This window comes from Pistacia vera, unplaced genomic scaffold (assembly GCF_008641045.1).
Source record: "Pistacia vera cultivar Batoury unplaced genomic scaffold, PisVer_v2 Contig478, whole genome shotgun sequence".
Taxonomy (NCBI): Eukaryota; Viridiplantae; Streptophyta; class Magnoliopsida; order Sapindales; family Anacardiaceae; genus Pistacia; species Pistacia vera.
The window spans coordinates 748,804-775,378 of NW_022196310.1; the positions used below are offsets into that span (position 1 = coordinate 748,804).

At 36.5% G+C, this 26,575-nt stretch overlaps 5 protein-coding genes across 5 annotated transcripts; 4 read left to right on the forward strand and 1 right to left on the reverse strand.

Moving 5' to 3' along the window:
• Positions 1-465: 465 nt before the first annotated feature.
• On the forward strand, positions 466-3,921 carry LOC116146425 (putative dual specificity protein phosphatase DSP8). The gene is made up of 6 exons (XM_031431822.1): positions 466-920; positions 1,481-1,603; positions 1,954-2,047; positions 2,696-2,778; positions 2,864-2,953; positions 3,550-3,921. The coding sequence occupies exons 1-6, from the start codon at positions 741-743 to the stop codon at positions 3,919-3,921; spliced, it is 942 nt and encodes a 313-aa protein (XP_031287682.1). The 5' UTR covers positions 466-740.
• A 952-nt stretch (positions 3,922-4,873) lies between these two features.
• On the forward strand, positions 4,874-6,292 carry LOC116146426 (putative dual specificity protein phosphatase DSP8; the record flags this gene model as incomplete). Its single annotated transcript, XM_031431823.1, has 3 exons — positions 4,874-4,996; positions 5,082-5,171; positions 5,768-6,292. Coding segments are annotated over 3 exons (585 nt in total), but the record flags the coding sequence as incomplete, so codon positions are not given.
• Positions 6,293-6,661: 369 nt separating this feature from the next.
• On the forward strand, positions 6,662-9,147 carry LOC116146453 (peptidyl-prolyl cis-trans isomerase FKBP20-2, chloroplastic). The gene is made up of 7 exons (XM_031431844.1): positions 6,662-6,771; positions 7,015-7,111; positions 7,196-7,410; positions 7,623-7,732; positions 8,505-8,613; positions 8,723-8,799; positions 8,878-9,147. Exons 1-7 carry the CDS (start codon positions 6,720-6,722, stop codon positions 8,995-8,997), a joined length of 780 nt encoding a protein of 259 aa, XP_031287704.1. The 5' UTR covers positions 6,662-6,719; the 3' UTR covers positions 8,998-9,147.
• Positions 9,148-9,343: 196 nt separating this feature from the next.
• Positions 9,344-12,894, reverse strand: LOC116146452 (cationic amino acid transporter 9, chloroplastic). Its single transcript, XM_031431843.1, has 8 exons — positions 12,599-12,894; positions 11,860-12,272; positions 11,459-11,635; positions 11,088-11,312; positions 10,833-11,009; positions 10,313-10,549; positions 9,808-9,897; positions 9,344-9,695 (listed from the first exon to the last, which is right to left on the reverse strand). The coding sequence occupies exons 1-8, from the start codon at positions 12,852-12,854 to the stop codon at positions 9,555-9,557; spliced, it is 1,716 nt and encodes a 571-aa protein (XP_031287703.1). The 5' UTR covers positions 12,855-12,894; the 3' UTR covers positions 9,344-9,554.
• A 1,221-nt stretch (positions 12,895-14,115) lies between these two features.
• LOC116146427 (protein ARABIDILLO 1) lies at positions 14,116-25,292 on the forward strand. The gene is made up of 25 exons (XM_031431824.1): positions 14,116-16,125; positions 16,458-16,616; positions 16,707-16,787; positions 16,913-17,044; positions 17,222-17,349; positions 17,674-17,761; positions 18,215-18,309; positions 18,625-18,688; positions 18,862-19,037; positions 19,152-19,373; positions 19,782-19,866; positions 20,003-20,181; positions 20,381-20,459; positions 20,655-20,801; positions 21,180-21,338; positions 21,429-21,509; positions 21,635-21,766; positions 21,944-22,071; positions 22,396-22,483; positions 22,940-23,034; positions 23,350-23,413; positions 23,587-23,762; positions 23,877-24,098; positions 24,507-24,591; positions 24,728-25,292. The coding sequence occupies exons 1-25, from the start codon at positions 14,776-14,778 to the stop codon at positions 24,908-24,910; spliced, it is 4,398 nt and encodes a 1,465-aa protein (XP_031287684.1). The 5' UTR covers positions 14,116-14,775; the 3' UTR covers positions 24,911-25,292.
• Positions 25,293-26,575: the final 1,283 nt, after the last annotated feature.

A 26,575-nucleotide genomic window follows, 5' to 3' on the forward strand; every position in this document is an offset into this window, starting at 1 on the left:
AAAATTGTATATGTAAAATATAAAACAGAAAAAAAAAACTTTTTTTATTCATCTATATGATCTGACACTGTCACCTGATGTACGTCTCTCAATATGATCTTACACTGTCACCTCACCTGTTGTAAGTCTCACGGAGAACACTGCCATCAATCACCAAGGAATTGCTGAAAATGATGAATCCAGCAGATGGTGTTGAATTTCATGTTTGGTTGTGATGAAACGATGGCTTTGTAATGACGCAAAGATTACAAAACGCTTGCGTTTAACTGACGCTAGGCTAAACCGCGAAGGCGCCAATACGGTTTTACTGTATATATATATATATATATACATATATATTAAACCATATTAATAGATAAACGTGCAGCGTTAATTTCGTTTTGGAGGGTTTGTTGAGAGAAAGGGAAAGGTGATTTGTTGACGGGTTTTAGGAAATAAAAAAATAAAATAAAAATGGCTTCATCAAATGCTTGTCTGATTTGGACCGTTGGCACCACAACTTTTTCATTGTTCCTGATCCCTCTTCATACTATTCTTGTCCATCGATTTTCTAGCATCTTTAATTTGGTAGAAATTGTAAAGGTTTCCAGATAGAACATGCACATTCTCGAATTCATTATTAAATAGCGGTATTCGGTTTCAAGAATTGGGGTTGGTGTTATTAAACTTGAATTTGTTGGGTGTGTTTTCTTTATATTCTGTTTGGTTGTCTATTTACTTCCATAAACACAAAGGGAGGAATGTATATTGAGGGTGTGAATCAATATCAATCAAACGACGATCGTAGCATTGTTGTTCGGGATGCCAAACACGTTTTGATTGGAGCTGGGGCTCGTGCTCTGTTTTACCCGACGCTGGTTTACAATGTAATTAGAAACAAAATTCAATCTGAATTTCGATGGTGGGATCGAGTCGATGAGGTATAACACAGTTTCAATGAATTTATTTCATTGTTCTTTTCAATGTATGTTTTTCGACCGTAATTTTTATAACTTCTCTTTCAGTGTATGATGATGAAAAATATTGCATTTTTATCCAAGGTAGGAGAAAAAACGAGGGGGAAATTTTATATTTGGTTTGGTTAGTCTCATATGGTTGCTGTTGAATCACGGTCTTGAGTGGTAATGTCTGATGTTTTAATTAGCTCTGCGAATAATAAGTTCCAATTGGTTGATTTTTCTGAAAATGTACGCATTGCTGCCTGCCGACTGAGCTGCTTTATTTTTAAAAATTTTAAATATAAAACAATAAATGGAAAACTGGGTTTTCTTGGATTTGTGAATAAAGTTGGTTCTGGTATATGCCTCAAGTGATTGTGCATCTGCTGTTCTTTGTAATAATTTGTTGCTGCATCCTGCATGTGTGGAGTTCAATTTTGCCTCATAAAGGTTGTTTCGTTTTTGTCCTGGTGTTGCATAACGTTGTGTGTTCCAAAACCTCTACCATTTTTATGATGCAGTGCTCATCTGCCTGTTTTCAGTTTGTTTTATTAGGTGCTGTTCCATTTGTTGCTGATGTCCCTCGCTTGAGAGAACTTGGTGTTGCTGGAGTGGTGACTCTAAATGAACCATATGAGACTTTGGTTCCATCATCACTATATCATGTGAGTATACAATTAGTGTTGATAGTTTTTGCTAACCATGGCTGCTTCAAATTCAAGAGGGTCTGAAACTTTTGCTAATAACCAGTGTTGCTCATTGAGCCCGGTTCATTTGATTCTTTTCCTTGACCTACAGACTCAATTTTTGTCCTTGGTCTTTTGATTATGATATAAATGTTGACCCATCGCATTTAGGAAGACTAATATACAAGCACTTTTTGAACTGACTGATTTTCATTTGTTTTTGGACACTTCAAATTGGTATTTTTATCAATAGCCTCTGACCTTTTGTTTTCTTAAATGTATGCCTCAGTGTCAATGCTCATAAATTCTTTGTTTAATTGTTCCCATAGGCTCACAACATTGATCATCTGGTGATTCCTACAAGAGACTATCTTTTTGCCCCATCATTTGCTGATATATGCCTAGCTGTAGATTTTATACATGGTAATATTCTCTTAAATTAGTTAGTTATATGCACTGCAAGGCATGTAACATTCATTGATGGTGAAATGCTTAAACTGAATCTACTGTTATGAGTTTATAACTTTAAAACTTGAATTTAGTTCGTGTCAGAATTTGCATTATGCTGCATACTCCAGTCCCTCATTAATACACGAGCTGTTATGAGTCTTATCTTACCACATCATGGCATAATTGGGTTTTAAATCACTGTCATTTTTCATGTTCAAAACTAAACTAAATTCTGCTCTCTCTTTATTTTCTGTTATTGTGGAGTGTTTTTTCACACTGAATTTAGTAAGTTGTGACTGGCTACTTGCATATCATGAATGGCTGTTGAATGCCATCTTTCTGGAGAAGCAAACACATTTTAAGGAGTCAAGCTACTACAAGAAGTCCCGTCCTTGTTGAGTTTGATTAGTTTACAAGTTTGTTCTCGTAATTACTTTTAACTTCTTAACATGATTTCAGAGTGGTAGCTCAGGTGGTTTTTGCCATTCTTGCTGACCAAGCTTTGCTTTGCTGTTCTATATCCAAGATGAGAATTTTGAATTTTGCATTTTGCATTTCTTCAGTATGTTTTTAAATTTTTTTTTTTTTTTTTAAATTTCTGTTCTTGTTTGCATTGTGAAGAAAATGCATCTCTTGGGAAGACAACATATGTTCACTGCAAGGCAGGCCGAGGGCGTAGCACAACCATTGTTCTCTGCTACCTGGTACACACTGATGAACATATAATATAATAACCGAGTTAGTTTATAATTTTTTCTTCTAACTAGTGCGAGACTGTGAATGTAACAGGTGGAGCACAGACAAATGACTCCTGCTGTTGCATATGAACATGTGAAATCTATCAGGCCAAGAGTACTTTTGGCCTCTTCGCAGTGGCAGGTATGATTGAATTTTCATGCTTGACCAGCGATTTTTTTATTTCTGTTTTCTCCACCAGCATATTAATTTGTAGCAATTAACATTGTTGGGAACTCAAGATCTCAACTTAGTACTGCTTAATTTTATGATGTGAGTTACGATCTGCTGATTCTACTTCTGATATGATGAGGTTCACAATTGACGCCTGACATGGGAATCAGCAATTGGTTCGTAATAAGCTGGAGCACAGTTTTAATAGTCCCTTAAATTAAGGGCTTTTCTGTCATCTTCACTGTGCAAATCACTTTTTGTTATGCCATGAGACTACTATTCCTCTTAGAACCAAACAATGGAAGTACAGTGAAAGGTGGTGAAGAAGGACGATTAAATTAGCAGTGGGGATGATGGACCAGCACCTGCTGTTCTGATTTTTAGTTAGCATCACTGTAAATGTTTGTATTTCACCTAGAAATAACAAAAAGAAGAAACTAATCAGAATCACTCCATTGCTTTTGTGCTTTTCAAATCATAGTACAGTCACTAACTTGTTCAAAGATTAGTTGCTTCCATGCAGCGAAGTTTGCTCCTGAGTTTACTTATGAATTTCCATAATGCAGGCTGTTCAAGACTACTATCTTTACAAGGTGAAAAAAACTGGAAGCTCTGACTGCAAGACAGCCGGCAAATCTCTAGCTCTCCCAGCAGAAAAGGAAACAACAGCCTTTGATGATAGCTCTGTAGTTATTGTAACAGAATTGGACCTTGATGGATATGACGCTAGCAAGGACTCAGGTGTATCAAGGAATGAGATGTTTGCAGAAGCAAGTCTAGGTTGCAGGGTTCAATTTGCTAGTCAAGCAGCTATTGCTAGACTTTCATGCCGGTGGCTTCGGTGCCATACTGACCAGGAAACATCTAAAAAGAAGCTTGCAAACTCAGTGAGCACTGATCAGTTGGGGAGTCTTGGCTTTGACATCCGGGTTTATTAAGATGTCAAATATTTATTTTGTTTTCATTTTCATTTTTGGTTTTTTGTTGAACATAGGAGTGAACATTGGTGAATGTGCCCTTCGGTAGCCATTTTCCTGATTGTATCGTGAGATCTTGTGTTTCTTTCGGAAGGAAAGCTTTGCCCTACATTATAATTTATAACACGCTTGGAATATGCTACTTTTGAATTTGTAGCAATTCATGAAAGAAAAATTTCTTTTACTTTTATTTTTCTTTATAGTGGGAAATTTTAATCCTCGTATATGTATAATTCATTCATAAAATCATATATTATTAGTTAAATCTAAATTATTTCGCCCCTTATCTTGAGTTTGAATTGTACTAAGGGGTGGTCAATTTTTAGATCAAATCAAATTTACAGGTAGTGTGTTATTATAGATTTGGATTTTCATTTTCTTATATTTACAAAAAAAAAAAAATAATAATAATAATAATAAGACGTTATAAAAAAGAAAATAAATATACGAGAACAGAAATGAGGGTGCATAAGTAATATTGAACAACAGCAGGGGCATAAATGATATTAGTGTTCAACTACCTAGCTAAAGATAACGCGAAGAGCAGCCGGGATTGGTAAAGGGGTCATTGTGCTTCATAGAAGCTATGCTGATGATTTTCTCAACTTCCACTCTTCCACCAAATACTTTTTCACCTTGTAAGTTCTCTATCTGCTCTCCCTAATAGTTTTCTTTTTTGGGTTTTTGGAACTCTGTTTTTTTGGCTTGGAACATTCGCGTTTCAACTCTCTCATTACATTTCCAAGTAATTTGATTCTATTATTCCATAAATATAAATTTTAGTTGTCTTCGAATCCCAAATATTTTCCGGTAATGAAGAAAATTTTGTTCTGCTGAATTCAAATAGGTTACCATGTGCTTATATTCACCCTTTGTGGCAGATAAAACTTATTCAGCATTTCCCACNTTTTTTTTTTTTTTTTTAAATTTCTGTTCTTGTTTGCATTGTGAAGAAAATGCATCTCTTGGGAAGACAACATATGTTCACTGCAAGGCAGGCCGAGGGCGTAGCACAACCATTGTTCTCTGCTACCTGGTACACACTGATGAACATATAATATAATAACCGAGTTAGTTTATAATTTTTTCTTCTAACTAGTGCGAGACTGTGAATGTAACAGGTGGAGCACAGACAAATGACTCCTGCTGTTGCATATGAACATGTGAAATCTATCAGGCCAAGAGTACTTTTGGCCTCTTCGCAGTGGCAGGTATGATTGAATTTTCATGCTTGACCAGCGATTTTTTTATTTCTGTTTTCTCCACCAGCATATTAATTTGTAGCAATTAACATTGTTGGGAACTCAAGATCTCAACTTAGTACTGCTTAATTTTATGATGTGAGTTACGATCTGCTGATTCTACTTCTGATATGATGAGGTTCACAATTGACGCCTGACATGGGAATCAGCAATTGGTTCGTAATAAGCTGGAGCACAGTTTTAATAGTCCCTTAAATTAAGGGCTTTTCTGTCATCTTCACTGTGCAAATCACTTTTTGTTATGCCATGAGACTACTATTCCTCTTAGAACCAAACAATGGAAGTACAGTGAAAGGTGGTGAAGAAGGACGATTAAATTAGCAGTGGGGATGATGGACCAGCACCTGCTGTTCTGATTTTTAGTTAGCATCACTGTAAATGTTTGTATTTCACCTAGAAATAACAAAAAGAAGAAACTAATCAGAATCACTCCATTGCTTTTGTGCTTTTCAAATCATAGTACAGTCACTAACTTGTTCAAAGATTAGTTGCTTCCATGCAGCGAAGTTTGCTCCTGAGTTTACTTATGAATTTCCATAATGCAGGCTGTTCAAGACTACTATCTTTACAAGGTGAAAAAAACTGGAAGCTCTGACTGCAAGACAGCCGGCAAATCTCTAGCTCTCCCAGCAGAAAAGGAAACAACAGCCTTTGATGATAGCTCTGTAGTTATTGTAACAGAATTGGACCTTGATGGATATGACGCTAGCAAGGACTCAGGTGTATCAAGGAATGAGATGTTTGCAGAAGCGAGTCTAGGTTGCAGGGTTCAATTTGCTAGTCAAGCAGCTATTGCTAGACTTTCATGCTGGTGGCTTCGGTGCCATACTGACCAGGAAACATCTAAAAAGAAGCTTAGAAACTCAGTGAGCACTGATCAGTTGGGGAGTCTTGGCTTTGACATCCGGGTTTATTAAGATGTCACTATTTATTTTGTTTTCATTTTCATTTTTGGTTTTTTGTTGAACATAGGAGTGAACATTGGTGAATGTGCCCTTCGGTAGGCATTTTCCTGATTGTGTCGTGAGATCTTGTGTTTCTTTCGGAAGGAAAGCTTTGCCTTACATTATAATTTATAACACACTTGGAATCTGCTACTTTTGAATTTGTGGCAATTCATAAAAGAAAAAATTCTTTTGCTTTTATTTTTCTTTATAGTGGGAATTTATAACACACTTGGAATATGCTACTTTTGAATTTGTAGCAATTACTATATCTAAAAAAAAATCCAAATCCTTTCGTTTTAGATCAAATCAAATTTACAGGTAGTGTGTTATTATAGATTTGGATTTTCATTTTCTTATATTTACAAAAAAATAAAATAAAAAATAAGACGTTATAAAAGAGAAAATAAATAAACGAGAACAGAAATGAGGGTGCATAAGTAATATTGAACAACAGCAGGGGCACAAATGATATTAGTGTTCAACCACCCAGCTAAAGATAACACGAAGAGCAGCCGGGATTGGTAAGGGGTCATTGTGCTTCATAGAAGCTATGCTGATGATTTTCTCAACTTCCACTCTTCCACCAAATACTTTTTCACCTTGTAAGTTCTCTACCTGCTCTCCCTAATAGTTTTCTTTTTTGGGTTTTTGGAACTCTGTTTTTTTGGCTTGGAACATTCACGTTTCAACTCTCTCATTACATTTCCAAGTAATTTGATTCTATTATTCCATAAATATAAATTTTAGTTGTCTTCGAATCCCAAATATTTTCCGGTAATGAAGAAAATTTTGTTCTGCTGAATTCAAATAGGTTACCATGTGCTTATATTCACCCTTTGTGGCAGATAAAACTTATTCAGCATTTCCCACTGTGGCAACTTTCCTGCCTCAGAAGAAGCATGTAGTGCTTTGTCGCTCCAGTCACAACAATAAAGATGATGGGTGAGAATTTAATATTAGCCCCCTTATTTTGGCTTTTAGTTAAGATTAATTAGTTTCTCACTGGTTTCATTTTATTTTGGCCAGAGTACAAAATGGGTACAGTATTCATTGCAAGGAGGAATCCAAACGGAGGTTTCTCTTTCTTTTTTTGTTCTCAACAGGCTTGTTCCCAACTTTATCTTCTTCTGGGAAGACAAAGAGTAAGAGCCCATATGATGAGAGACGCTTGCTAGAACAAAATAAACGTATACAGAGAGAAAATAATGCACCCGATGACTTCCCAAACTTTGTTAGAGAAGGTTTGTGTTTTCAAATATTAGCAATCTCATTCTTCTGGAAATGTAGAAGAACACCAATTCAATTTTTGAGACCTTTTTTCACCAAATAATGTGTCTGAAATTGGAGTCTCTCTCTCATGATTTAGAGCTTTTGTCACAAATAATTGTTGTTAGTTGTGTAAATAATATCAATGATACCAGCAACGGTATTAATCTTTGTGAATCTGTATCAGGTTTTGAAGTTAAGGTAGTAGCATCCGAGAGTTACATAAAGCGTGATTCAGGACTTATATACCGGGATTTTGAAGTTGGTAAAGGTGATTGCCCAAAGGCTGGTCAGCAGGTTTTACTTTCATTGTCTTTGGAAGCTACAGGTTCCTTTTCTTTAATTTTGCGATTAATTATGATATTTCACTTGAACCTTTTTATTATCTTTAGATGAGCGCAATTTGCAAGTTATGTTTGACGTCTTCATTGTTACAGGAATAAAAATAAATAAAAAATTGCTTTTAGTCATTAGATTGTTTATGTAGCTGTTATCTTTCAACCAAGTAATTAAGTGTAGAAGGTTTATATGGCCTAGATTAGTTTCGTTAATGTAGACTTCTAAGTTATTCAGTAAGGGGNTAAAGGTGATTGCCCAAAGGCTGGTCAGCAGGTTTTACTTTCATTGTCTTTGGAAGCTACAGGTTCCTTTTCTTTAATTTTGTGATTAATTGTGATATTTCACTTGAACCTTTTTATTATCTTTAGATGAGCGCAATTTGCAAGTTATGTTTGACGTCTTCATTGTTACAGGAATAAAAATAAATAAAAAATTGCTTTTAGTCATTAGATTGTTTATGTAGCTGTTATCTTTCAACCAAGTAATTAAGTGTAGAAGGTTTGTATGGCCTAGATTAGTTTCGTTAATGTAGACTTCTAAGTTATTCAGTAAGGGGCCTAAACTCTGGACTAACTAGTTGAAAAAGGAGGCAAAGCCATAAGGATGAATTAAATGACTAAAGCAGTTAAGGACTTGTTAGGCACATCCATTGCACAATTAGTCTTTAACTATTTATAAGATTTTCTTATCCCCATCAGGAGCTACACCATTTACTTGAGATTCTTTGCAGGTGACCTTCCACTATGTGGGCTATAATGAATCAGGTCGACGGATTGATAGCACCTACATACAAGGTTCTCCTGCCAAAATCCGCATGGGAACTAAGGCATTGGTTCCAGGTCGAAAGAGAATCCTCATAGAATTATTTTTTCCTCTACAAATAATAAACATCAATTGTAATTTGTAGATGGTGAAAATTGCTGAAATAGAAAAAAAAAACCTTTGCAGGATTTGAGGAAGGAATTCAAGACATGAGACCTGGGGGAAAAAGAAGGATCATCATACCTCCAGAACTTGGACCACCAGTCTGTAACAAATTGTTGTTTATCTCTTTTCACTTTTATACGAACTTGATTAGTAAAATACCGTCTTGTTTTGTGCAGGTGGGACCTTCTACATTTTTCAGCTCAAAACAGTTTGAAGTGTTCGATGTGGAATTGCTTGGGGTTCAGGATTGTCAAAGGAGGACCATTGGCTTTTACTCTGATGTTGTGTGCAGTTGACTGGCTAATGCTTTCGTTGCCTTTCTCATCTTTGGATATGAATCAGAGTTTCAATGAAAATTCATGTTTGCTAATCAGTCAAGAAATTATGTCAAGGAATATTTTCTTCTCATTCTCTCGTATTACTATTATTACGATGATTTTCTCTCAGTTTGTAGGTCGTTTGTGAAATTGGCCAAAAACTATTATCTGGTTCTGACGCAAAGCAATGAAAACATTCGAGGCAAGTTCAAACAGTGAAATGATTATAAGTTCCAAAATCTTAGAAGAATATCGAATATCGTATTTCATTCGTTAAAACCCTTGGAAGGATGGCCTGAGAATTTCATAATTGTTTACATTCACAATTAAAAATGAACGATATTATCGCCGCCTCAAAAGACGATAGCAGTGGCTAGAGATCCTTCAATTGAATGAATGTAACAATAATTGAATCCAACAATATCTCGTCATACAAGTGGCCTGCTACATGTCGTTATAGAGAACACAATGACATATTACAACAGGGTACAGGCCGTATCAAGAAGCAATGAGTTTTGAACAGTTTCAACATGTCATTACTGAGCTTCTTGTAGAGGTGCCCTATGATAGATAACTGTATCTGAACTTGGATTCGCATGATATTGTCCATAAACTGCATACAAACCAATTGTAATAACGCCAAGGATGATGAATCTCCACCAAGCTTCATGGTGCAACTGCATGGAAGGAGATGATGGTTATTGGTAGCTTTGCAATAGTTAAATTATCAGCTACGTGACATAAGAAGTTGCAGAAAGCATATAAGATTAGGTTTGTCCATAAGCATACCTGAGCGAAAAGGAACATGTTAAAAAAGATGGAAACGGCTGGCACGATGGGAACACCAGGACAGGAGAAACCTGGAGGATGTGCATAGGCCTGAAACAAGGATATATAAAGGAAGGTGAGATAGAGAAAACAATATCCACAATACACTCAGACAGTGTGATGATTATGGTAAATTCAAGCAGAAGAGCAATGTCTCACAGTCCTTATCAACCGGTGATTGCAGTTCTGCATTCAATACCACATCAACAAGCCCATTTATAACTTAATAAGCAGTCGATTAATTATATTCGATGATAAATTAACTGACACTCCCTCCCCAACACTGCTCCACATTATTGCTGCAAGTGCTAAGAGTCTTGCCTTCTAGAGGGATAAAAGGTTCAGAACTAAAAATATTTAACATATACGATGGACCTCGTACTAATTATACTACCTTTCATGTCAGGCAGTAGGCAATAAATTACAACAAACATCCCTTATGTATAGAGTATAGATTGATACTCACTTGACGGAGGCAAAGAGCGGCACAAGCAATTACTGCAATAACTCCTGGTATGAGCAGAAAAATATATGCACTACTCAAACGGTAACATAGTCCACCACCGAAACCACAAGCAGCAATTACGACAAGACAAATGACACCTTCCCGCCAGGCTGAAGTCCATCTTGAAGGAATTCGATTTGCTGTCTTATCTTTCCAACGAAGAGCTATAACACATGCTGAAACAACAGAATAACCTGTCTGAAAACAAGCCAAAATACAATGTGAGCTCCACATGCCAATCTGATATCATCCCTATGTTTGAGCAAATTAGTTACAGGCACTCTTCTGCAATTAATACTGCAAAAAATTCAAATATACTCATCAAATGTGCCACTTCCTGGCACCCCTGAAAATCCTATTTTAGAATGAAGCTAAAAGCCAGAAAGTAATGCAAATTCAGAAGTTACACAAAAATGGTCGCACTCAGAAAGCAGATTAATTTAAAATTAAAAAGGAAAAAAAGAAAGTTATAACGTTATACCAATGTGCCAACTGAAAGAATGTGTGAGAGCACATGCACATTAAATAGCCCTGCCAGAAGAGCAGCAACAATACCAACCCAAATCTGGGAATGAACAGGAGTGTGGCGTGTTCTGTGCACTTTAGCAAATATAGAAGGCAGTAAACCATCCCTTCCAAGCCCAAGATATAACCGAGACTGCTCATAGAAACATCCCATTACTAACATTTACATGGCAAAGGCAAGTCAGTAATGAAAAAGTCAGAACTGACTCACCTGAACATAAAGACCAACTAGAAGGGTGGTTGTAAGTCCAGCCACAGCACCTACACTTATCAAAACAGAAACATATTTCAACCCCTTGGATGAAAAAGCATCTGCCAAAGGAGCATCTTCACCAAGGAACTTGTAAGGTACCATCCCAGTGATGACTAAACAAACGCCGATATATAATGCAGCACATATTAGAAGGCTTCCCAAGATGGCAATTGGCAAATCCCGCTGAAATGTCAAATTTGGAAGAAAGAGGAACAAATAAATGTACATAATAGAATGTAAAAGCATAATCAATATAGAGAAAATCACAAAAGATATTCACAGACAACACATTCGCACCAGATGACATCAATCAGATTAATATTACATACCTGAGGTTTCTTAGATTCCTCAGCTGAATTAGCAACTGCGTCAAACCCTACATATGCAAAGAATACTACAGTAGCTCCAGTCAATATTTCTTTAAAGCCATTTGGAGCAAAAGGAGACCAATTTGAAACATCAACTTCAAAAGCACCGACAAAGATGACAATAATGACAATTGTAACCTGCAGCACAATTTGAGTAAATATCAGCACCAAGCATGTACAACTCTGTCACTAACACCACTATTTTTCCTGAAGCCTTATAATTCTGATTCTCACTTTCAAAGATATTCAATTTACAAATTTTTCAGGTCCTCCTCCCTCGTACTCTTAAAGTTGGAACACATCAGATGCCAGCAACATATACCAAAAGCTACATTATATAAGCTGTGAGAAAGAAGGAGCACCTTTAAGGCAGTCATGCACGAGTTCAAAATTGAAGATTCCCCAACACCCCAACATAGTATTATGGTAAGAAGTGATAGGAGAATTGGAGCTAAAATGTTGATAGAAAGAGTTCCTCCAAGGAACTCTTCACCGCCATGTCCAATCCAGTTCGGTATATTATCTTTGAAGAAGGGAAAGAGCTCAAGAACTGTAACTACATAGCTGGCTAAGCTTCGAGCTATGCTAGCTGCCCCAATATGATAGTCGAGCATAAGTTGAGCAAAAACAAGAAAAGCAGTAAGTTCATTGAAAGCTGTATATGTATACAAGTATGCTCCGCCAACAACAGCAGGGAAACGAGACGCCAGCTCAGCATAACAGAGTGCATTTAACACACACGCCGCTCCAGCAAGTATGAAACTAACTGTAACCCCTGCGATTAATGAACAAACAACAGTTAAATTCATGAATTTTAGGATTAATTACAATAACGCCCCGTGGTTAACCTACAATACACTGAACCTCGTAATTCGTATGCTTTCTGAAACTGCAAAAACAACACTTATTGTTTGTGACTTTGTGTACACCAAGTGACTGACGTTTAGTGTTCTTTCCAGGGGTGTTTTTGTAATTTTATAAACAAAAGGGAATTATTGGACTTTTACCCACTCCCATGATGCCGGATAGAATTCGATTAATTAAGAAAAAAAAATATGAACCATTTAGTTATCGAAATTGAAAATTTGATCAAATACAGACCTGGACCGGCGTCACGAGCAACAGTGCCGGTGACAACGAATATCCCGGCGCCGATAGAAGCACCAACACCGATGAGTACGAGTTCGAAGAGGCCAAGGCGTCGCAAAAGTTCATCGCCATGATTTGTAGAGACGTTGGGTGAGGTTAGGGTTTTGGTTCTGAGAGCTGAGGTCCAGAAATGAGAAAAGCACGTGGAGGATGATGAGGAAGACGCTGGATTACTGTTGCTTTTATGGATCAGAGCTTCACCTCCCATCGTGCCTCGAAGACAAAAAAACGTGTCAGGTTTTGCATCGCATTTATTGTATTTATATGTTAGAAGTGAATTTGGTCCGGTGTAGCAAGTACAGTTCCTTACGTTAACGCTGTTTGATTTGAACTCGTGTTTGATTGCAGTAAAGTTCGTAACATATGGACCAGGGCTTCAGCTTTTAACCTTGGGTCAACACAGCTGTGCTAGATTCAATCAGGGGGCTTAAACAGACAAATTACCGTTTTATAATTATTATTTCCTTTAATTTTATTTTTTCAAGATCAATAATGGGCTTCACTTTATATGGTTGCTCTACAATAAACAGTTGTTTAGTTTGGTATTTTTTTTAATAACTGAGATGTTCCGATGAATGTATACGATATCTTAATTAAATAACAATCTATTATCATGACCCTTAAAGTAAATCATAGATAAATATATTATTTTTACGTTCAATGAAAAAATCAAACCTAAGACTATAGATTAAACTATTGCTATCCTCTTAATTCGTCCTTATTGTTAGACTACCTATGACGAATGTAGTTTGACATTTGGTGGAAGACGTGGGTCATCTACAAATTTAAGAAGGAAACCAAAATGGTACCACTTTGAGTCACACCATTTTCACAATTTGCCTTCATCATATCACCATATCTACCTTTAGCAATACATCTGTACCCGTATGCAAATTGAATTGCTTCATTGCCTATTCCTTATCCATTGTTGTTATACAAACAACTTTGGATGATAAAATGTGTATGCGTATTTACTATTTACCATTCCAATTAAGGTTAGGCTTAGACCTTTCAAACACGAGTCATTGTCGGTCAAAATTACATGTTATATTATTGACTTGAATAGTTCTATCTACCCCAAGAATACAAGTATAATTGTAAACGTGGTGAACAGTGAACAAATTGGTTAGACAATACACATGCAACAAAGTTGATTCTTTTGTAACATGTTCTTATTATTACTCTTAACAAAATGCATCGACGCTTAACTTTGATCTTTGGAAAGTTCATACTTAAATATTAAACAAAACTTTATTATCTCCCTTTGTCATATTCTTTAATTTGGAAAATAATTTCTTCTATTTGAATACGAGTATATGTCGGCAGTAGAAAAAATATAAATACATGTATGTATACATTATAAACCATGTGTTGAAATTTAATTAAAATTCTAAGACAACATTGTGAGCTGTAGTATCATACCATTAATTAAACTGTTCTCTAATCTTTGATAAATGTTGTTGCTGTAAATTTGTTCCAAATATTTTTCCCTATCCCTATAAACTCATCACAATCACCTCTCTTTCTGTCTTTCAGTTTTTTGGCCGAATAACAAAGAAAGAAAGTTAGGAGACAAAAGTGAAACCATATGTCTTTGAGGGTTTGGTTGGCTTTTCTTCTCATTGAAACCTGAATTCTCTCCGACCCTTGTTCAACTTTCTCCTCTTCTCTCTGTCTATCAATCTATCTATTTTACTATCTATTGTTTTATCTTACAGTTTTTTACATTGAAGTTGTTGTGTGCAATCTCATGAAAGGCAAGTGATTTATTTCACAAGATTCCAGATTTAAGGGTTTACCTACAAACCCACAAAGCCTGAGCTCTGAGGTTTGATGAAACCATTGACTTTTGTCTCTGCAATGCGTTCACCATTATAAATTTTACTATCAGTTGGTTGAATTTTTATAAATTATCAATCTTTTATATTCAATTCCTTTACTTGTTTGAGGATTAGGGTTTTTGGGGTCAAAGTCTATTGTTTTCTTGGTTACTTAGTGGGTTGTGAACTGGATTGGAGGTCGAGGGTTCATTAACTAATGGGTCATTTTGTTTTCCTTAATTCATTAAAGACTTTAGGGAATTGAGGTTAAAGGGTATTGGTAGCTGACATCTGTGAATTGATTGAGATATGAGTCGTAGATTGAGGCGTAAAGTGGCAAAGAAGGGGAAGGAGAAGGTTGTTTTACCGTGTTACCCTGAAGTTGAGGACGAGGTTTTAGAAGCTGATCGAAGTGGGGATGTCGATTGGACCAGTTTGCCTGATGACACAGTGATTCAGCTGTTTTCAAGTCTGAATTATAGAGACCGGGCAAGCTTGTCATCAACATGTAAGACATGGAGAGCTTTAGGTGGTTCTCCATGTTTGTGGAGTTCGTTGGATCTTCGTGCGCATAAATGTGATGCTACTATGGCAGCTTCGCTTGCTTGTAGATGTGTGAATCTTCGGAAGCTTAGATTTCGTGGTGCAGAGTCTGCAGATGCGATAATATGCCTTCAGTCTAGGAATTTGCAAGAAATAAGTGGTGATTACTGTCGGAAAATAACTGATGCAACTTTGTCTATGATCGTGGCTCGTCATGAAGCACTGGAAAGCCTTCAACTTGGGCCTGACTTCTGTGAGAGGATCACTAGTGATGCCATCAAAGCAATAGCTCTTTGCTGTCCCAAATTGAAGAAACTTCGACTGTCTGGGATTAGGGATATTTATGCCGATGCCATCAATGCTTTGGCTAAGCATTGTCTGAATTTAGCAGAAATTGGTTTTTTAGACTGCCTGAATATTGATGAGGTGGCATTGGGAAATGTATCATCTGTTCGCTTTCTCTCAGTTGCAGGGACTTCAAATATGAAATGGGGTGTGGTTGCACAGAGTTGGCATAAGCTGCCTAAATTAGTTGGGTTGGATGTTTCAAGAACTGATGTCGGTCCAATTACTATTGCCAGATTGCTATCTTCTTCCAGGAGCTTGAAGGTTTTGTGTGCCTTGAATTGTCCAATTCTTGAAGAGGATACCAATTTTGGCACAGTTAAGAATAAAGGCAAATTCTTAGTTTCCCTTTTTACCGATGTTTTTAAATGTCTAGCTTCTTTATTTGCCGATACTACACAGAAAGAGAAGAATGTGTTTCTGGATTGGAGGAATTCAAAAACTAAAGATAAAAAATTGGATGAGATTATGACTTGGCTTGAATGGATTCTTTCCCATACACTTCTGCGTACTGCTGAGAGCAACCCTCAGGGTTTGGATGATTTCTGGCTGAAACAAGGTGCAGCCCTGTTGCTCAGTTTAATGCAGAGCTCACAAGAGGATGTTCAAGAAAGAGCGGCTACTGGACTTGCAACCTTTGTTGTCATTAATGATATAAGTGCTAGCATAGATTGTGGAAGGGCTGAAGCAGTTATGAAAGATGGTGGCATACGTCTTCTGTTGGACCTTGCAAAATCCTGGCGAGAAGGGCTTCAATCAGAGGCTGCAAAGGTAAGTTATTTAATGGAGAAATAGTGATGATCTTAGCCCACCTGCGATGTTTGTGTTAACTAATTTTCATTAAGTAGTTTTTATCTTTTTATTATTTATTTATTTTTTTTTTTTATTATTATTTTTTTTTTTGACTTAATAAATTGGTCTGATTAAATATTGATGAAAAATATATACTACAGTGACTTTCTTGAGCAGTTTATTTTAGTCCATCTACTTTATTTATTACTAAGTTTATCAGTGTAATATACGACCTTTGAGCATGATTTTACCTAAAAATGTGGTAGTAGGCTAAATTTTTTCTTTCTTTTTCATTTTCTTAAACTGTGTAGGCTATAGCAAACTTGTCTGTGAATTCCAGTGTTGCAAAAGCTGTTGCAGAAGAAGGAGGAATCAATATCCTTGCATATTTGGCAAGGTCCATGAATAGGCTGGTAGCCGAAGAGGCTGCTGGAGGGCTATGGAATTTATCTGTTGGAGAAGAGCATAAGGTTAATTATATTGTTAAACTTTTATTGGTTTCATCATCTTATGGTGTATGCTTAAAATTTATTTTGAGACAATTTGAGATTCTTTATTAGGGTGCTATTGCTGAGGCTGGTGGAGTAAAAGCTTTAGTTGATCTTATATTTAAATGGTCCTCTGGTGGTGATGGTGTTCTGGTATATTCCTAACTACTATTTGCTCACATTAAATGCTTTATTTGTAATGTATTATTTTTACTTGCCTATGAGTGATGTTCTATAAGCTTATGCCGTGGGTTGGTTTCCACATTTTGTGTCTATAGGAGCGTGCAGCTGGTGCTTTAGCAAATTTGGCAGCTGATGACAAGTGTAGTATGGAAGTTGCTTTGGCAGGTGGTGTACAGGCTTTGGTGATGCTTGCCCGTAATTGCAACTTTGAGGGAGTGCAAGAGCAGGTAATACTAGTTTAGTGTTCTTAGTCATCTGAATAATTTTCTATTCATTGCATTTTTAAAGTGCAGTTTAGTTGCTTTTGTATTTTTTTTCTTGCATAGATAAATTGGTCTTTTTTCTATTCTCTCTTTAAGTGTGTGATTTTGTTGTTCTTTGATATCTCATCTGCTATATTCCAGGCTGCCCGTGCGTTGGCTAATTTGGCTGCTCATGGAGACAGCAATAGTAACAATTCTGCTGTTGGACAAGAGGCAGGTGCTCTTGAAGCCCTTGTTCAACTTACACGCTCTCCCCATGAAGGTGTTAGGTACTTCATTACTAATCCAGAAGCTATCTCTTAAGCTGTTCTTGAAATTCAGTGATGCATTTTTTGATTGACCTTTTTTTGTAATTATGCTTTGTGTCTTTGTTCAATTATTAGACATTACAATTTTATTTTAAATTACATTATAAAAGGTAAACTGAGTAAACATATTAATATAAATTGGGTCCTGACGCTTCTGTATTATCTGCATTGCCCATCTCCGATGCAACTTTTCCTCCCCCTTGTGCACTTAGCTTAATTATAACTTATTGTCTTGTTCTTAATGGATTTTATCTATTAAGCATCATTACATGTATTCATCAACAGGCAAGAAGCTGCTGGTGCTTTATGGAATTTGTCATTTGACGACAGGAATCGAGAAGCAATAGCAGCAGCTGGTGGTGTTGAGGCTTTGGTATGTTGTTTAGTTTGTTGGATGTAATTTAGGTAATCTTTTGTAATCTAAGTAAGTTAGTCTTTGGCACAACTTGAATGTCTAGGTGGTTCCTAATGAAGTATTATTCTTGGTTGGAAAGAGATTGTTTTAAGCAGAAGCAGCTCTTCAGTGACAATTTAGTATTTTCATGGACACTATATATAAATCAAGGGCGTACAAAAGCAAACACCATTCCTATGGGGATACCTGTATGCGAAAAGAGAATATGTTATGGCTTTCTTTTTGTTGAAATTGATCTGGATCTGTAGGTTAAAGTATTTCATTGTTGACCTGTAATGATAATTTTTTTTTCCTTTCTGCAAGCAAATTTGTTGTTTCTTCTGTGCAATGAAAAGAGCAGAAATGTTAGGACTTTTTATAATTATATGTTTTTCGTTTTCTCTGCATGTTGAAACTTTTTTGTTTACGTAGGTTGCCCTTGCACAATCCTGCTCTAATGCCTCCTCAGGTCTGCAAGAGAGGGCAGCTGGTGCGCTTTGGGGATTGTCGGTGTCTGAAGCTAATTGGTATTTCTATGAGTTACATACTCTCATGCATACACACATGTTTGAAAATATGTGTTCATAATACCCGAATTTTACTGAAAAACCCTGGCATCCAGTTCTTCAGATTGAGACACATTCTATGCTTGTATGCTATGGCATAGACTCTAAACTTAGTCAGTTATTAATCATTTATTTTCTTCAACCCCTCCACACCCCAATTATGTTCCCATTTAGTCATAGGGTGGTTATATTATATGGTGAATAATGCTTATTTTCTTGTAATATGGGGCATTTACCCTATAATATTTTATGCTTACATATTTATTGGTTAATCAGCATTGCTATTGGACGAGAAGGAGGTGTTGCACCTCTGATTGCACTTGCACGCTCTGAGGCTGAAGTAAGTAATTTTATTTATTTATTTATTATTTTATTATTTTAGGATCGAGCATTATATGTTCTTTATTATAAATGATGTTTGAAAAAAATAATACCCAAGTATCTTATACTTCATGGCTTAGTAAGTGCAACTCGAAGTTCAATACCTGATATGACATTGTATTTCATTTCCAGGATGTCCATGAAACTGCTGCAGGAGCTCTTTGGAATCTTGCTTTTAACCCTGGGAATGCTTTACGTATAGTGGAGGAAGGGGGGGTTCCTGCACTTGTTCACTTATGTTGTTCTTCAGTATCAAAGATGGCACGCTTCATGGCTGCATTGGCCTTGGCGTACATGTTTGATGGCAGGTACTACTATGTAACTTTAACCTATTTCAATTTCTGTTACTCTTTCCAATTTTTTCTTTCATCTATTTTGCTAATCCTTTCAACATATATTTTTAATTTTTATGAACTGTACAGAATGGATGAATTTGCGCTAATAGGAACTTCATCAGAAAGCACCTCAAAGAGTGTGAGCTTAGATGGGGCTAGAAGGATGGCTTTGAAGCATATCGAAACTTTTGTTCTTACATTTTCTGATCCACAAGCATTTGCTACTGCTGCTGCATCATCTGCTCCAGCAGCATTGTCACAAGTAACAGAAAGAGCTCGTATTCAAGAAGCAGGACATTTAAGATGCAGGTTTTTCTCTCTCTCTCTCTCTCTCAAATTTTCCAGCCAACATGAGGAGTTAAAAGTGGAAGAATTTTTGTAGCTGCTTCGTTCCTTTGTCTAACTCACCCTAATTAAAGGAATTATACGAGTTAAATATCTTTCCTAGAATGCCTTTGTATGTGATGCTAGTTTTCGGAAACTACAACTTTAATGTTACATACATTTGACACTTAAGTCTCTGAAATATTCGTGCCTTCACTGAAGGAAATGGGGAGCAAAATTCTTGTTCTCTGCAAGTTAACTTTGATACTCTAAATACTCATGTGAGAGAAAAAGAAGATAGACAAAGGACGCCTCTATTTAATGTGTAAAAGAAAAAAGAAGAGAAAATACACTGCTCTTTTGTATAATGTCGTGTTGTCTTATGTTTCTCAGTGGAGCTGAAATAGGAAGATTCATCACCATGCTACGCAACCCTTCTTCTATACTGAAGGCCTGTGCAGCATTTGCACTTCTTCAGGTAGTAGCACTGTCTGAGGGTCCTCAATAATTTCCATTCTCGGCGCTTTTAGTTCCTTATCTTTCGTAATTCAAAAGTTTGATAGGTACTTTGCTACTTGACTGGGTGTTCACATATCTTAATTTCTCTATTGCAGTTTACCATTCCCGGTGGTCGGCATGCGATACATCATGCAAGTCTTATGCAGGGTGTTGGGGCAGCACGGGTTCTTCGTGCTGCAGCTGCAGCTGCAACTGCCCCAATTGAAGCTAAAATATTTGCCAGAATCGTACTTCGGAACCTTGAACACCACCAGCAGCATGTAGAATTATCAACATAAAAGAGCATCTTTTAGAGATGCATATTTATCCGGAGTTGTCAATGCAGTTATTTATGTGGAGCTATGGAGCCCCTTACCAGCGGTATCAGAAACTGTAAGAATATTTTCTGCTTTTTGTAATTATATATGTGTGAACCAAAATCATGTGCCCAAGAGATACTGCTTAATCTTTTCCTTTGTCCCTCCATTTGTTAGGTATTTAGAAGTTGTTCAGTTAGGAGGTTTGAAAGTGATCTTTTCTCCCCTTTTTGTAACAAATCCTTTCATATTAAAGGTACTTTCTGTGGGGATTGTTTAAGAATGAGTACCTCATTTTTTTTCTTTGTATTCTTTATGACAATATCTTCTATAGGAGTATAAATGTTAAAGTTGTTTTAGACAATATCTTCAGTTAGGTTTAACCCTTTATCTGTATTTTGGAAAATTACGTATGCTTTTTTTTGTTCTCTTCATAGTTGGTTCTGTTCAGTTGGCAGCTCGAGTGCAGACTGGGGAACTGATACCAGAGCATGTGGGGGTGTTTTTGTTGTCTAAAAGGCTCCTGGCTCAAAGTAATTGTCAATCCCCATGGTTCTCAGACATCCGGTGCTTGGAAGTTGGAACTCACCCTATAATTGTATAATTTGATAATTATGATAAACTATTGTGGTAAATTGGATGAGGAGCCGAGAAATAGATATTATGAAACATAGGGGTGAATTCACCATAATGAAACAACTAAACGGGATTTTAAGAAAACATTGAGGTGTCAAAGTGATATATAATCGATACAATGAAAAATTTAGTAGTCGTGTAAAATAATAAATTGGTCTGATTAAATATTGATGAAAAATATATACTACAGTGACTTTCTTGAGCAGTTTATTTTAGTCCATCTACTTTATTTATTACTAAGTTTATCAGTGTAATATACGACCTTTGAGCATGATTTTACCTAAAAATGTGGTAGTAGGCTAAATTTTTTCTTTCTTTTTCATTTTCTTAAACTGTGTAGGCTATAGCAAACTTGTCTGTGAATTCCAGTGTTGCAAAAGCTGTTGCAGAAGAAGGAGGAATCAATATCCTTGCATATTTGGCAAGGTCCATGAATAGGCTGGTAGCCGAAGAGGCTGCTGGAGGGCTATGGAATTTATCTGTTGGAGAAGAGCATAAGGTTAATTATATTGTTAAACTTTTATTGGTTTCATCATCTTATGGTGTATGCTTAAAATTTATTTTGAGACAATTTGAGATTCTTTATTAGGGTGCTATTGCTGAGGCTGGTGGAGTAAAAGCTTTAGTTGATCTTATATTTAAATGGTCCTCTGGTGGTGATGGTGTTCTGGTATATTCCTAACTACTATTTGCTCACATTACATGCTTTATTTGTAATGTGTTATTTTTACTTGCCTATGAGTGATGTTCTATAAGCTTATGCCGTGGGTTGGTTTCCACATTTTGTGTTTATAGGAGCGTGCAGCTGGTGCTTTAGCAAATTTGGCAGCTGATGACAAGTGTAGTATGGAAGTTGCTTTGGCAGGTGGTGTACAGGCTTTGGTGATGCTTGCCCGTAATTGCAACTTTGAGGGAGTGCAAGAGCAGGTAATACTAGTTTAGTGTTCTTAGTCATCTGAACAATTTTCTATTCATTGCATTTTTAAAGTGCAGTTTAGTTGCTTTTGTAATTTTTTTCTTGCATAGATAAATTGGTCTTTTTTCTATTCTCTCTTTAAGTGTGTGATTTTGTTGTTCTTTGATATCTCATCTGCTATATTCCAGGCTGCCCGTGCGTTGGCTAATTTGGCTGCTCATGGAGACAGCAATAGTAACAATTCGGCTGTTGGACAAGAGGCAGGTGCTCTTGAAGCCCTTGTTCAACTTACACGCTCTCCCCATGAAGGTGTTAGGTACTTCATTACTAATCCAGAAGCTATCTCTTAAGCTGTTCTTGAAATTCAGTGATGCATTTTTTGATTGACCTTTTTTTGTAATTATGCTTTGTGTCTTTGTTCAATTATTAGACATTACAATTTTATTTTAAATTACATTATAAAAGGTAAACTGAGTAAACATATTAATATAAATTGGGTCCTGACGCTTCTGTATTATCTGCATTGCCCATCTCCGATGCAAATTTTCCTCCACCTTGTGCACTTAGCTTAATTATAACTTATTGTCTTGTTCTTAATGGATTTTATCTATTGAGCATCATTACATGTATTCATCAACAGGCAAGAAGCTGCTGGTGCTTTATGGAATTTGTCATTTGACGACAGGAATCGAGAAGCAATAGCAGCAGCTGGTGGTGTTGAGGCTTTGGTATGTTGTTTAGTTTGTTGAGATGTAATTTAGGTAATCTTTTGTAATCTAAGTAAGTTAGTCTTTGGCACAACTTGAATGTCTAGGTGGTTCCTAATGAAGTATTATTCTTGGTTGGAAAGAGATTGTTTTAAGCAGAAGCAGCTCTTCAGTGACAATTTAGTATTTTCATGGACACTATATATAAATCAAGGGCGTACAAAAGCAAACACCATTCCTATGGGGATACCTGTATGCTAAAAGAGAATATGTTATGGCTTTCTTTTTGTTGAAATTGATCTGGATCTGTAGGTTAAAGTATTTCATTGTTGACCTGTAATGATAATTTTTTTTTTTCCTTTCTGCAAGCAAATTTGTTGTTTCTTCTGTGCAATGAATAGAGCAGAAATGTTAGGACTTTGTATAATTATATGTTTTTCGTTGTCACTACATGTTGAAACTTTTTTGTTTACGTAGGTTGCCCTTGCACAATCCTGCTCAAATGCCTCCTCAGGTCTGCAAGAGAGGGCAGCTGGTGCGCTTTGGGGATTGTCGGTGTCTGAAGCTAATTGGTATTTCTATGAGTTACATACTCTCATGCATACACACATGTTTGAAATTATGTGTTTATAATATCCGAATTTTACTGAAAAACTCTAGCATCCAGTTCTTCAGATTGAGACACATTCTATGCTTGTATGCTATGGCATAGAATCTAAACTTAGTCAGTTATTAATCATTTATTTTCTTCAACCCCTCCACACCCCAATTATGTTCCCATTTAGTCATAGGGTGGTTATATTATATGGTGAATAATGCTTATTTTCTTGTAATATGGGGCATTTACCCTATAATATTTTATGCTTACATATTTGTTGGTTAATCAGCATTGCTATTGGACGAGAAGGAGGTGTTGCACCTCTGATTGCACTTGCACGCTCTGAGGCTGAAGTAAGTAATTTTATTTATTTATTTATTATTTTATTATTTTAGGATCGAGCATTATATGTTCTTTATTATAAATGATGTTTGAAAAAAATAATACCCAAGTATCTTATACTTCATGGCTTAGTAAGTGCAACTCGAAGTTCAATACCTGATATGACATTGTATTTCATTTCCAGGATGTCCATGAAACTGCTGCAGGAGCTCTTTGGAATCTTGCTTTTAACCCTGGGAATGCTTTACGTATAGTGGAGGAAGGGGGGGTTCCTGCACTTGTTCACTTATGTTGTTCTTCAGTATCAAAGATGGCACGCTTCATGGCTGCATTGGCCTTGGCGTACATGTTTGATGGCAGGTACTACTATGTAACTTTAACCTATTTCAATTTCTGTTACTCTTTCCAATTTTTTCTTTCATCTATTTTGCTAATCCTTTCAACATATATTTTTAATTTTTATGAACTGTACAGAATGGATGAATTTGCGCTAATAGGAACTTCATCAGAAAGCACCTCAAAGAGTGTGAGCTTAGATGGGGCTAGAAGGATGGCTTTGAAGCATATCGAAACTTTTGTTCTTACATTTTCTGATCCACAAGCATTTGCTACTGCTGCTGCATCATCTGCTCCAGCAGCATTGTCACAAGTAACAGAAAGAGCTCGTATTCAAGAAGCAGGACATTTAAGATGCAGGTTTTTCTCTCTCTCTCTCTCTCTCAAATTTTCCAGCCAACATGAGGAGTTAAAAGTGGAAGAATTTTTGTAGCTGCTTCGTTCCTTTGTCTAACTCACCCTAATTAAAGGAATTATACGAGTTAAATATCTTTCCTAGAATGCCTTTGTATGTGATGCTAGTTTTCGGAAACTACAACTTTAATGTTACATACATTTGACACTTAAGTCTCTGAAATATTCGTGCCTTCACTGAAGGAAATGGGGAGCAAAATTCTTGTTCTCTGCAAGTTAACTTTGATACTCTAAATACTCATGTGAGAGAAAAAGAAGATAGACAAAGGACGCCTCTATTTAATGTGTAAAAGAAAAAAGAAGAGAAAATACACTGCTCTTTTGTATAATGTCGTGTTGTCTTATGTTTCTCAGTGGAGCTGAAATAGGAAGATTCATCACCATGCTACGCAACCCTTCTTCTATACTGAAGGCCTGTGCAGCATTTGCACTTCTTCAGGTAGTAGCACTGTCTGAGGGTCCTCAATAATTTCCATTCTCGGCGCTTTTAGTTCCTTATCTTTCGTAATTCAAAAGTTTGATAGGTACTTTGCTACTTGACTGGGTGTTCACATATCTTAATTTCTCTATTGCAGTTTACCATTCCCGGTGGTCGGCATGCGATACATCATGCAAGTCTTATGCAGGGTGTTGGGGCAGCACGGGTTCTTCGTGCTGCAGCTGCAGCTGCAACTGCCCCAATTGAAGCTAAAATATTTGCCAGAATCGTACTTCGGAACCTTGAACACCACCAGCAGCATGTAGAATTATCAACATAAAAGAGCATCTTTTAGAGATGCATATTTATCCGGAGTTGTCAATGCAGTTATTTATGTGGAGCTATGGAGCCCCTTACCAGCGGTATCAGAAACTGTAAGAATATTTTCTGCTTTTTGTAATTATATATGTGTGAACCAAAATCATGTGCCCAAGAGATACTGCTTAATCTTTTCCTTTGTCCCTCCATTTGTTAGGTATTTAGAAGTTGTTCAGTTAGGAGGTTTGAAAGTGATCTTTTCTCCCCTTTTTGTAACAAATCCTTTCATATTAAAGGTACTTTCTGTGGGGATTGTTTAAGAATGAGTACCTCATTTTTTTTCTTTGTATTCTTTATGACAATATCTTCTATAGGAGTATAAATGTTAAAGTTGTTTTAGACAATATCTTCAGTTAGGTTTAACCCTTTATCTGTATTTTGGAAAATTACGTATGATTTTTTTTGTTCTCTTCATAGTTGGTTCTGTTCAGTTGGCAGCTCGAGTGCAGACTGGGGAACTGATACCAGAGCATGTGGGGGTGTTTTTGTTGTCTAAAAGGCTCCTGGCTCAAAGTAATTGTCAATCCCCATGGTTCTCAGACATCCGGTGCTTGGAAGTTGAAACTCACCCTATAATTGTATAATTTGATTATTATGATAAACTATTGTGGTAAATTGGATGAGGAGCCGAGAAATAGATATTATGAAACATAGGGGTGAATTCATCATAATGAAACAACTAAACGGGATTTTAAGAAAACATCGAGGTGTCAAAGTGATATATAATTGATACAATGAAAAATTTAGTAGTCGTGACCAATGTTTTAAAACCCAGCCCAGCCAGTTAAACCGGTTCAATCAGGACTTGGGGCCTTCACCGAGTCGGGTTATTAATTTTCCTATTCACCGAAAATCCTAGAAATTAGGATGGTAATTAGCGAACAATTGAAGGTCGGCATGTTGGGGTTTTTGAAGAGGAAGGGTCAGTGAGTGCAATGTTGGCGACAGAGGTGATTTTCAGTGAGTGAATCGATCGAAAATCGCAAAACTAAATTGGCGGCAATAATAGGTTGTTGTTGTTGATTGGTGAGGCAATCGGGGGAGGGGTGATATGGGTTTTGGTCAGGAGGCTAAGGGGAGTGTTTTTGTGGAGATGGGGAATGTTGTCATTGCCAGAAACATGCCTTATTTGCCTTGGTTTGTCGACGTTGATAGTGGTGTTTGAGGTGTTTTTACAAGATTTTAAAATTGTAGGGACTTACATGTAATTTTTAGGGGTATTTTTGTTGTATTTTAAACTTTTGGACATCGATTTGACCTGCTGGTTAAACCAGTTAACCTGGGACCCAACCACTTTGTTGGGTTTTACCTCGGGTTGGTTATTAAAACATTGGTTGTGACGATATCATGCAAAAATAGAGGGGTCAAGCTAATTATGTACCAAAACAGGCGGTACAAGTTGATAGTTTACCCAAACATAAGGACCAATTGTTAGTTTACCAAAAAGTAGAGGACAATATGGTATTTTAACGAGAATAAGGGTCAATATAACATTTTACCAAGACAAAGGGGTCAAGTGTATTTTCCCATAATGCAGGGGTTAAGCTAATATTGTATCAAAACGATTAGGGACAATATGATATTACGTCAAGACAAAGGGGTAAACATGACATTGTGCCAAAAAGAA

Coding starts and splice junctions, on each gene's coding strand:
- LOC116146425 (XM_031431822.1), top strand. CDS start 741: ATGTATATTGAGGGTGTGAATCAATATCAATCAAACGACGATCGTAGC. Junction 921..1,480: donor GGTGGGATCGAGTCGATGAG/GTATAACACAGT, acceptor GCCTGTTTTCAG/TTTGTTTTATTAGGTGCTGT. Junction 2,779..2,863: donor CCATTGTTCTCTGCTACCTG/GTACACACTGAT, acceptor TGAATGTAACAG/GTGGAGCACAGACAAATGAC.
- LOC116146453 (XM_031431844.1), top strand. CDS start 6,720: ATGCTGATGATTTTCTCAACTTCCACTCTTCCACCAAATACTTTTTCA. Junction 6,772..7,014: donor ACCAAATACTTTTTCACCTT/GTAAGTTCTCTA, acceptor CCTTTGTGGCAG/ATAAAACTTATTCAGCATTT. Junction 8,800..8,877: donor CTCCAGAACTTGGACCACCA/GTCTGTAACAAA, acceptor TGTTTTGTGCAG/GTGGGACCTTCTACATTTTT.
- LOC116146452 (XM_031431843.1), bottom strand. CDS start 12,854: ATGGGAGGTGAAGCTCTGATCCATAAAAGCAACAGTAATCCAGCGTCT. Junction 10,550..10,832: donor TTCTTTCAGTTGGCACATTG/GTATAACGTTAT, acceptor GCTTGTTTTCAG/ACAGGTTATTCTGTTGTTTC. Junction 9,696..9,807: donor ACATGTTCCTTTTCGCTCAG/GTATGCTTATGG, acceptor CCTTCCATGCAG/TTGCACCATGAAGCTTGGTG.
- LOC116146427 (XM_031431824.1), top strand. CDS start 14,776: ATGAGTCGTAGATTGAGGCGTAAAGTGGCAAAGAAGGGGAAGGAGAAG. Junction 16,126..16,457: donor TTCAATCAGAGGCTGCAAAG/GTAAGTTATTTA, acceptor TAAACTGTGTAG/GCTATAGCAAACTTGTCTGT. Junction 23,414..23,586: donor TTGCACGCTCTGAGGCTGAA/GTAAGTAATTTT, acceptor TTTCATTTCCAG/GATGTCCATGAAACTGCTGC.